This window comes from Apium graveolens, chromosome 3 (assembly GCF_009905375.1).
Source record: "Apium graveolens cultivar Ventura chromosome 3, ASM990537v1, whole genome shotgun sequence".
NCBI lineage: Eukaryota > Viridiplantae > Streptophyta > Magnoliopsida > Apiales > Apiaceae > Apium > Apium graveolens.
This window is the reverse complement of record NC_133649.1, coordinates 218,737,655-218,749,083: the sequence shown is the minus strand read 5'-3', so window position 1 is coordinate 218,749,083 and position 11,429 is coordinate 218,737,655. Positions and strand designations below refer to the sequence as shown.

Sequence of the window (11,429 nt, the reverse complement as noted above, 5' to 3'; positions counted from 1 at the left end):
ACTAGTAGTTAGAAGTGTAGCTAGTAGTTAGTAAATCAAACTAGAATAGTAGCATGAATAGTGTAGGGGAGACAAGAAGTACCATGCTTCTACTTTTCTACTCCACCACACAAATAATCAAGCCAAACCTCCACTTTTCTTTTGTCCAAATAATTATATATCAACCATACTTCTATTTTACACCACACCACTCAAGTACCCAAGTCAAGAAAAGCTCCCACACTCCTCATTCCAGCAGTTCAGATTTTCAGACCAAGGGGGAAAGAAAAATCTATAACTTGAGTTTTAGAGCTTCATAAATCATGAAATTTGGACCATAGCTTCCTCATTACATATAAAAGGTACGTGCAAATTTTTATGGCCATTCATTAAGGATTTCATAGGTAAATCGTGGTCCAAAGTTGGGCATGTTTTTGTTGGTTAGAAACTAAGTTATGTTCTTGATGTTTTCTTGTTAGTTTAAGGCTTGTTAAGGATAGATCAAGCTTCTCCAAGGTTAATACACTCTTCCTAGGTGTTCTAAGGATCAAAGAAAGGTATAACTCTTCACCATTAAAGATTTAATGGTTGAATTTTATGGATTTATGTTATATAGTTTCAAGATTCAAAAGATTGTGAGTGCTTAAGGTTTATGTGTCTAAATCTTGTTAAGTTTTAAAGATTATGAGATGTAATTCTTGGATGTTACACTAGATGATATAGATAATGAGTAGATGAGTGAATCTTGAGAAATAAAAAGTTTTGTGTGGGTCATAAGTAGTGATTGTGTCAAGAACAAGTAGTAGAAATGGAATGTGGAGCCTATTGCACTTGGTCTGCCTTCTGTAGTGTATTCGGCCATGTAAATATTTGAAACTTGTGAGTCACTGGCCATGAATGTGTATATCTTGATTTTTAGTTTCTGTACATGTGTGGATATTCGCGAGGGGATTTACGGTTTAGGAGTTATGATCGTTTTAGTGTAGAGCGTCCATACGAAAAGCCAACTGCACATAAGGCCACTTGCATGATGATTTTGAAAGGCTAAAAATAATTTCAGAATCTTGGAAAAATCATGATAATTAAATAATGCAGCAAGGAAGACTTTCCAAAAAGAATTTTAAGAAAATATTAATTTTCAATTTTATAAAAATGTTTTAGTGAAGCGAATCGATAATCGCGTACTAACTAAGATCGTTGGTTATTGATTTTAGATCGCCAACAAAAGCCCCAAGACCATACCACTCTTAGCACTCGAGGCAAGTTTACGAAACCCTATCACAAATTATCCATGCTATATATACTGTTGTGATATTGATGCCATGATTTACAGTTCGAAAATATATGCTTGTTTGTGATATCAATACATTCAAATTACGCGATTGTTTACGAAAACAAACTTCGTTTTATACGAGTATGAGAAATTGAAACGAATTTTTTTTTTTAATATAATACAAGATAGTGGGAGTCGCAGATATTTTTAAATCGATTTAATTCCGGAACGAGCCGGACGCGAAAGATTTCTATTTCAATAAATAAAGTACTTTCGCGTAACATACATATTAAGCGAACGATTGAGATTTGATTTATAACTATAAGAGATAATCGAATATTCACTCAAGGGATATCCTATTTGATTATTTATTTATAGGTAATACCTAAAGAGTTACTAAAATATCCAAAAAATATTTAAAGAGATATTGAAAAGTTTTTAAATCAATTTACTCTATCTAAAACGTATGTAACCATTCGAAGGATAATTATAAGATGTCAAATCCCGTCTTAAGTATTTAATTAAGAAGTTTATCAATTCATTGAACCCTTCTTAAAAATATTATGAGATCGTAAATATTTAATATTCCGTACTTCTAAAAATCATTTAAAAATAGACATAGTTCCCAATGATACTTTCTAAATTATTCAAAATTCTTGGAAGAGATCAATCATCTGAAACCTATCAAAACCTTAGGGAACTTAGTCTAGAAGCATAAGGGTTTTGCTTCCTCGCTCAAAGAAAAACAAGTGAACAATATATGTAAAACTCTACTACAGTTAAGGGTTTAAAAATGATTTTAAATTCAAAACTCCGACAACTCCTAAGGATCAATTGAATTAAAAGTGATGAATAAATCATCTTATTTAAAGGTCAACTCAGAACGATCTATTCCTTCGATATAGGATTTTATGTAAATGATATAATTGTTTTGGGACTGGAATGTGGCCTGCCCGGCACGGAGAGGTATCGGGTAGTGACCAAGCGCGGAGTGGCGCAGTATACAGTTATATGGTCTCTGTGACCATTGACTTTCGGACTTGCACGGAAATGGGCAACCATCGTGTAATGTCTTGATAAGCCCAAAGGCGGCTAGGTTTGTATTCCTTCTACTAGTAGAGAAAATTTCGTATTCGGCTGATCACCGGTACGTGGTTTATTCCAGTATAGTCCATTTCCTCCACTTTGGATAAATTGTTGTGAAACCTACAGCAGAAGGCCGAGAAGGCCGAGTTTTAAATAAGGATGTTGATGTATATATATCACATCCAGATGAGAATCTTGGTTCAAGCATCATATTGAGATTTTGAGATGAAATGAGTACGCGTATAAGCTGATTAAACTGATACATTTAAAGTTGAGTTTTTCATAAAATTGACAAGCATATAAACTTTTAGAAACCTTGGATATACACTTCTTAATGGTTGTTTTTCCCTAAATGATCATATTCAAATAATGGATATCTATATCTTGCTGAGCGTTAGTGCTCACTCTTGCTTTTATAAATATCATATCACAACAGATTACCAGCATGGCCCGAACCAGGATGACTCCCCGCAAGCGGGTAGGGGACGCACGTGAGTACCGTAGACTGTTCGTCCGCCAACCACCTCAGGTAGACGAGTAGAGATAGTTTCCTTTTGAGTACTTGAACCAAGACTATTTGTGACCCGAGCCAGTCTCGTGTAGAGCTTTTCTCGGCGTTCACCCTTTTGGGATAATTTCCTTCGGTCTGTAATAACTTAAATACTTTAACGTTAATTTAGTAATATTTCTGAGCATATAACCTGTGTGTGTGTGAGTTTGGTTAAAAGGTCGAGTAATGATATGAAAAGAGGATTAATTATTTATTAGACAATATTAAGTGATCGTAACAACCCGAATTCCCGACCTTGAAATTAGGGGTGTTACACCATATATTGGTGCCCATAGTTGAAAATATATTTTAGTTTGGGGATCACTATAGTTGCTCCACTGATCATATAAACTTCGGCTGGTATTATAATTTTACTCTCCAATAAGACTTGGCTAAATAGACATTCATCCGGGCAACAATTATAGGCATTAATATTGTAATTTGTATTGAAATTTTAAATAGGGCCAGACTAAATGTAGGTTAGGAGAAGGCAGTTTTTTCGTGATTCAGGTAGTATAATGGACAATCAGGCTTAAATTTTTAGGGGTTTATTAAAAGGACGGCCATGTCAAGGCTAGGCTTAAGGCCTTCTTCAAAGGGAAGTGTTTATCTATGTTTATTATTCATATTCTCGTGTTATTGGACACACTTTAATTTTAGTGCTTGGCTTCAAATTATGAAGTGCATTCAAATTATTACTTTAGCAGAGGTGTTGACATTTCGATGTCAAAGCCCTGAAATTCCAAATACAGAAAAAGGTGTTGGCATTCCGATATTGCATTTAGCAGAGGAGGTGCGAAAGCCTGAGCCAGAGAAAGAACATAACATAATTACTATTGAATTCTTGAGATAGGTTAATTATGTTCCCCATTCTTAACATTCCAAGGCAGAGAGAAACCATTTGGATTCAAAGAATAGATAATTAGTATTTTAATATATATATATATAATTATTAAAGACTCTCGCACAATTTGTTATGGAAGATGAAGGAGTATCTGCTACTCGTATAAATTCTTATTTACGATCAGACCTTTGAAAATTTCTTCAGGGAGATTAGTAGGGTGAATTTTTTGTCTATTTTCACCTGTATACACATTATGAACACTTAATATTTTCAATTTACTTTGCATTCTAGAGACCCGCAAAGTGCCATACTAACAAGATTTTATCAGTCTGCAGGTGCAGGATACTGTATTAACATGATTTTACTAGCAAGGCCGTGCCTTGCACTAGATATAAAGCCAGCTTAGGATACATTAACCTTGAATAAAAGCAAACTAGACGACTTTGTAGCTATTTTGACCATTTTTACTATGTTGGCACTGAGTTAGACATATTTTTAACAAATTTAGCTTAAATCATGTGCGATGGACAGGTTCCTTTAATATTTATATTTTTTTAATTTATATTATTTTATTTTAATATTTTTTTGCATAATTAAATAAATATTAAATAGTAAATATATGATTTTTAATTTAATTTGAATGCGTATAATTTTGAGATTTTATCAAATATATATATGTATATATATATGTATATTTCTCACTTAGACATATTTTTAGCATAATTAGCTTAAATCATGTGCGATGCACAGGTTCCTTTAATATTTATATATTTTTATTTATACTATTTAATTTTTATTAAAATTTTGTATAAATAATTAGATATTAAATTTTGTGTTGGGACTTTTTATGTGCCGTAAGTCAGAGTTGCATAGCATGATTTGACTTCTTAATCTCCCGTTTAATTCTGTCAGTTAATTGAGGCACTGAAAGTATATATTCGCTAAAAAAATTGGGAAAAAAGTTGCCAGTTTTTTTTTATCTTGTGTATACAATTATTTCCCTATCTATTTATTTACTATTATAGGGACCCATAATGGTAAACCACTCAAATGGACCAATTGATTGTTTTAGTAAGGAAGTAGTGATAAATAGGTTGTAAAGTTAAAACTTTGCACATACTGGGGTGTATATAAATTTGTGTATTCTGTTTTAATCGTTATGTCCCACACTACAGTACCATAATAAAATTTGAAGATTATATTAATATGGTATGCTGAATTGTTTATATGCCAGTTGACTTGTGTTTTAATTTAGAAATACATGTGGGAACTCTCACTCCTTTGTGAAACCAATGTCTCGGATAGTGGCTACTTTGCATTTTGTCCGAGAGTTACTTTCAAGTAAGGTTAGTCGCTTTAATTTAATTATTAAATGTCCACGTCGCTTAATGCATTATTGTGGCAGGGCCTCCTACTCCACCTGTGGCATGCCCACCCACATTACTTATAAATAGGCCAGGTGAGGGTAGGCTCTTCACGCTTGTCCTTTGTTGCCGCTTTCCTTGCCATATTTGTATAGCCAATGCATGGTTAATGTGCCTTCATGCCCCATTGTCCAGTTATTCACCATTTCAAATTGTACTCTTGTTTGTAGGCTCGGCAGCTGAGACCCCACGTCAACGTGGCCATATTGACAAGAAGAAAAGAGAATTTGGCAAGTATCCAACCTAAACGTATCAAATTCTGATTAGCTTATCTGTGATGCTAAGATGTCTTTGTAAAACAGCTGCTGCAAATGCCAAGTTGGATATTGGCGACCAGGATCAGGTATGTGGGTACTGCGGAGCATTTGTTTGGGAGAAGGAATTTACAGGAAGGCATGTAGGTCGAGGGTCGAGGGCCTACTCCATCTGTTGTTCCAAGGGAAAGGTTCAGCTTCCCCTGCTTCGGCCAACCCCTCCAGAGTTGGCCCAACTACTCACTGCCACTAGGAGGAGGGAGGTAAAATTTCGTGGTAATTCTCGGATGTACAATAACATATTTGCCCTTTGCTCTTTTGGCGGCAATGTTGATGAGAGTATAAACAATGGTTTCGGCCCATATGTGTTCCGTCTCAACGACCATGTATATCATAGCATAGGCTCTTTGCTCCCACCGGATGGCCAAACTCCTAAATATGCTCAGTTTTACATGTATGACGGACAGGAGGCAGTTGAGCACCGTTTACAGTTCCCTCGTACCAGGAACACATTAGATCCCGATATTGTTGCTTTGCTTTTACATATGTTGAACCGGGACAATGTTCTTATAGGGATCTTCAAACAGGTACGGGAGCGCTATCATATATCCGAACAAATACCTGTAAGGCTGAGGCTACTTGAAAGGAGGACAAGTGATAGCCATTTTGTAAACCTTCCTGGTGGAAATGATTACGAGTTTGCGGGCCTCGCAATAGATCAAAATTTGACCAACCCTAGGGATATCCTTGTTGAGTACAGGACTACAGCTTTGGAGAGGATTACTGAAATCCACCCTTGTTTTATGTCACTTCAGTACCCTATTTTATTCCCCCATGGTGAAGATGGTTACAGGCTAGGCATTAAACATCGTCAGGTTCCTAGCTCAGACCAAGATAATCAAAAAACAGTTAGCATGAGAGAGTTCCAGGCATTCAGGTTACAGTTTCGTATTGGAGAGGGGCATACTTTGTTGCTAGGTGGAATACTTTTACTTCAATATGTTGTGGACGCCTGGTGCTGCGTTGAGCGCAGTAGGCTTAAATGGGTGGAAAGGCATCAATCAATAATTCGCTCTGACCTATATAAAAATATTGTAGATAATGTCAGTCATGGAGATACATTAGCAGCTGAGGTGGGAAGCGTGTAGTGCTGCCTTCGATATTATATATCTATCTGCTTATATTAATATATTGTGTTGGCATGGATATGGGATTGCATGTGTTTTAGGGTCATTTGGTAAGGGAATATGGTTGCTTTCAGGGATTTGGTGCTTGTTTGATTTCTGGAGAAATAAAAATGTATGTAAGGGGGTGGATAGGGTATCGCCTTTGAATTTAAAAATATCCTTCTCATGTGATTGTTATTACACATAAAAGAACAGTAGGCAACCATGGGGCACCAGCAATTGATGAAATAGGTATGTTTGCACATGGATTGAATAAAAAGCAGCTAATTTGTTAAAAATACTTCTTACTAACATATTTGATGCTGAAAATATAGGAGGCTTGTACAATTTTGAAGCCAAGAATATTTAAAATACAATTTCCTTCTACATTTTAATTAACAGTACTCAACCAAAAATATGATATAATTAACTACACATCTATACAAATAATTAAATTATTGTAGTCATCCCATATCACTAACACAAGAGTCTCAGCAAAAAAACAATTAAATGTACCTTAAAAAAATATCATGCAGGAAAACTTAGATCAGAGATGTTTTATTATTATAAATAGAAAATAAAGCAGTCAATAGCTGATATTATTTCTTCCTCTCCCCACAATTCAAGATTTTCACAATCTCAGAAATATGATGGCTTCACAAATTGTAAAGAATATTTATTTTAATATCAGCTAAATTATGTGTCGGCCGCAATGAGAAATGCCATCAACTAGGGCGCTAAACGAGTATAAATAGTCTTAATTTGCTGTAAATTATCACCTATAAATCTAGGCTGATTAACGTGAGGGAAACAAAAAGTTTAAGAAACTTGTGTTGCAACTGCAGGCAGTGGCACTTTTGGATCAGTTGTGAAAAATTACAATTTTCACAAACCTTTAATCAAACTTTCATTAGGCATCTCTATGTCAGGTATAAATCACATTACAACTTCTGGCAATAACCAGGTAAATCTAATTTTATTCAATCTTTTTATTGTAAACTTTTCATATGTGTTTAGTTAGTTTTTTCCTTTCCCATCCCTTGGGAAACATTCATTGCCATGAATTAGTAGTGATAAAACTTTACCTGATAGATTACTTTATTCTGAAATAGCTTAACTATTATTCCTCATGCATTTGATATATTTTTCATTTGATGGAAATTTTGGGTTCTCCCTTACTGGGTACCCTGCTAGATTACTTTATTCCAAAATAACATAAGTGTTATTTCTCATGCTTTTGATATATTTGTCATTTGATGGAAATTTTGAGTTCTTCCATTTTGGGTAATGCCCTGCCATGATCTAATTTTGATGTGCTTGCTTCGTGTGGTTAGGGTAATTATCCTTTTGCACAAAAATGCATCATTCTATTGCTGGTTACTTGTATCGGGGTAGGAGAAGATTTGGGTCCATTTTCTTGCAATTGTGGTTTTAATTTTTTCACATATTAACTTTTTTTGTCCAAATTCATTTTGCATGCAATCTCGGTTTATAACCTATGGTGGCAGGTGTGTACACAATTGAATTTCAAAAACGGGGCCTACCTCATGTTCATATTGTCCTTTGGTTGTGTGACGGTGATAAACTAATGTCCTCAGAAGAAATTGGCAGCATTATTAGTGCAGAAATACCTGATAAAGATAGTGACCCAATTGGTTATGAAGCCATGGGTCAATTCATGATGCATGGTCCATGTGGGGAGGCAAATCCTCGGTTCCCGTGTATGGTTAATGGGAAATGCACAAAATACTATCCCAAACCTTACACCAATAACACTACAATGGATTCAGATGGCTATGCTTCATATCGAAGAAGAGATACAGGAAGGACAGTAGAATGCAACAAGATCCTCCTCGACAACAGGTTTTTTCCCAATCTCCCCTTTTATGCTTTCTTAGGTGTGGTTAATGTTGGGTTGCACCCATCTTGTGGACCATGTCTATCTGTCATGGTGTAATTAATCTTTATCTGGTAAAACTGTATCCAATATAAAAATAACAAACTTAAAACTTCTAAAATCAAGTTACCCAGATTCAAGTAAAAGGGGGCTCAATAATTCTATTTTTAGTAATTTTGAAGGGAAATTAATTGTTTAGCAATCACCTAAAATCAATCACAAAAAAACCCCGCCGTAGTTGATACTAATATTAGCCCCAAGGCCACTAAGATTCTCTGGACATGACAACACTATTAAAATAGCTTTGGGGCTAAAAAAACCCTTTCTCCTTTTCCATAGTAGGTATTGGCCAGACCTGTACTTAGAATTATAATGCAAAATCCATTTGTCATGTTTGGAACATCGGTCAGGAATATAGACAGACCCAATTCAGGTGAGCTGCATATACCTTTATGCCCAAAATTGTTATCCATATCATATAGTGCTATAAATCGAGCTAAAATACTGCACGGATAATGAAATTTATAAAAAACGCTAATGTCAGTCTAACACTTTGTTGGAACAGGAAATTGTGGTTTTTAGAGCATTGCATACAAAGTTTGTTTTAGAATCAAGAAGCCTACCAATCTGACAAAAGAATCCAGCCTAACTCTTATAAGATCAAAACCCTCATTTGTTGGCTTATGGACCATCACTTAAGGCTAAATTAAATTTAGCCAAACTAAAAATTAAAATCTAATAAACTGCTGCAGAATGTGCAGCGTCATCTGGCTATCTCCGTGCATAAGTAGAGCATTGTCAGTAATACAAGTCCTAGGACACCGCTTATGGGTTGTGTGCATAGAATAATGAGCTAGATCAACAGGCAGACTTAGATATTTTTTGCGTACGCAGAGTATTTTTGATAACAGTGGTGAAATTAGTCATGGATAATGGGATTACTGTCGCTCTTTGGGAAACAAAACATTCATCAAAACCAATAGCTTTTTGAAGGGGCAAAAATGTATAAAATAGTAAATTCTCGGGTTAGCCCTGCTATTTTTTTTTACTCTAGCCTCTGCATGCCTCTCTGATAAGTTTTGACTGTATAATTGCATATGTGTTTCATGTATTGTACATGCATGTGGTGCCTTACAATCGTGGTTTACTTGTGAAGTACCAAGCTCACATCAATGTGGAGCGCTGCAACCACTCACAGTCAATTAAGTACTTATTTAAGTATATTGGTGAAGGTCCTGATGCAGTGATGGAGCATGCAGATGGGGTCTCAACTGTCACAGGTTCTTCAACCTCCACATTGCGGGAAAAACAGTTAGATGAAGTCAAAAATTACCTCTCATGTAGGTATGTGTCTTATGCTGAAGCTTGCTGGAGGATATTTGAGTTCTTTATACACCATAGAGAGCCGTATGTGCAGCGCTTATTCTTTCAGTTGGAGGATGAACAGGAAGTGAGGTTCCGCGATGATGACTCTCTTCCTGAGATACTCGGCAGGATCAGACCAGATGGGACCATGTTTGTTCAATGGCTGTTAAATAATCATCGGGATGAGTCTGGTCATGACTTAACATTTGTTAGGTATCCCACAAGGTACCGTTGGGACAATGCTGGTAAGTTTTGGGCTCAGCGCAAACAAAATATTAATGTCGTCGGTCGAATGGTCTACGTCCATCCTGCAAGTGGCGAAAGATTTTATATGCACCTTTTATTAAACATCATACCTGGGGCACAAACTTTTGAAGAAATTCGGACTGTTGACGGGATAATTTACCCAACATACAAGGAAGCTTGCTTCCATAGAGGCCTGTTGAAATCTGACAATGAGTAGCATGTTGCCTTAAATGATGCCTCAAATTATGCAACTGCACCTCAACTACGAGAGTTGTTTGTCACCTTATTGTTGTACAGTGTGGTTAGCAACCCCTCTGCCTTATGGGAAAATCATTGGACCGCTCTCGCTGATGACATTGACTACACCCAGAGGAAATTGTTACATTTGCCCATGCTGGTTGTTGCTGATTCTGATAAACAATCACTTGCATTACAGGCGATCAATAGTTTGCTCAATCAACATGGGAAATCGATGGCCGACTTCCCTGGCCTTCCAGAAATTAACACATAAGCGACATGCAGGTTCAGGAATCAACTCCTTCTAGTGGAAATGATGTACGACTGCCAGGCATTGGAAATAGAGGCAAACTGACGCATCACATATCTTAACCACAAACAACGTGGGGACGAAGTGGTCCATTATGCTACTTTAGGTTTGGGTGGATTTTATTTTGTTTATGGTCATGGTGGCACGGGAAAAAATTTCGTATGGTCCACCATCTTATGCAAGCTTAGAAGTGAAGGGCGCAAAGTCTTGGCTGTGGCTTCCTCTGGCATTGCCTCATTACTTGTACAGGGTGGTAGGACAGCCCATTCTCGCTTCAGGATACTTATAGACATAAACGAGGTCAGCACTTGTGAGATTAAGAAAAATACACATTTAGCAAAATTAATATACAAAGCGAGCCTTGTCATTTGGGATGAGGCCCCAATGACTCATCGATTTGTCTTTGAGGCCGTTGACCGGAGTTTTTGGGATATTTGTCAGAGCATAAATACGGCCGCTGGCTCCATGCCCTTTGGCGGTATGACCGTACTACTTGGTGGGGACTTCAGGCAGGTCCTTCCAGTCGTGCCAAAAGAAGGTCGTGAGGGAATAGTGGCTGCAAGCATAAGTAAGTCTTATTTGTGGCGAGAGTGCAAAGTTTTCACTCTCATTGAAAACATGCGAGTTGAAAGGGACGTGCCTCCTGTGACATTGGATGGAGAGGTTCTGAGTTTTAAAAAATGGATTTTGAACCTGGGTGATGGAGTTCAACAAACATATGAATTTGGTGACGCTAATGATTCCTCATGGATCAAAATCCCCAAAGAGGTATGGCCCTTCCTTTATAAAAAAATATGA

General features: G+C 36.5%; 1 protein-coding gene across 1 annotated transcript; it reads left to right on the top strand.

Annotated features, from left to right (window-relative positions):
* Positions 1 to 9,590: 9,590 nt before the first annotated feature.
* Positions 9,591 to 10,595, top strand: LOC141714820 (uncharacterized). Its single transcript, XM_074518315.1, has 2 exons — positions 9,591 to 10,297; positions 10,382 to 10,595. The coding sequence occupies exons 1-2, from the start codon at positions 9,591 to 9,593 to the stop codon at positions 10,593 to 10,595; spliced, it is 921 nt and encodes a 306-aa protein (XP_074374416.1).
* Positions 10,596 to 11,429: the final 834 nt, after the last annotated feature.

Bases quoted from the DNA above. Each gene is read 5' to 3' on its own strand.
- LOC141714820 (XM_074518315.1), top strand. From the start codon at position 9,591: ATGCATGTGGTGCCTTACAATCGTGGTTTACTTGTGAAGTACCAAGCT. The intron at 10,298-10,381 runs GTAGCATGTTGC...ATTGTTGTACAG, and splicing joins CTGTTGAAATCTGACAATGA to TGTGGTTAGCAACCCCTCTG.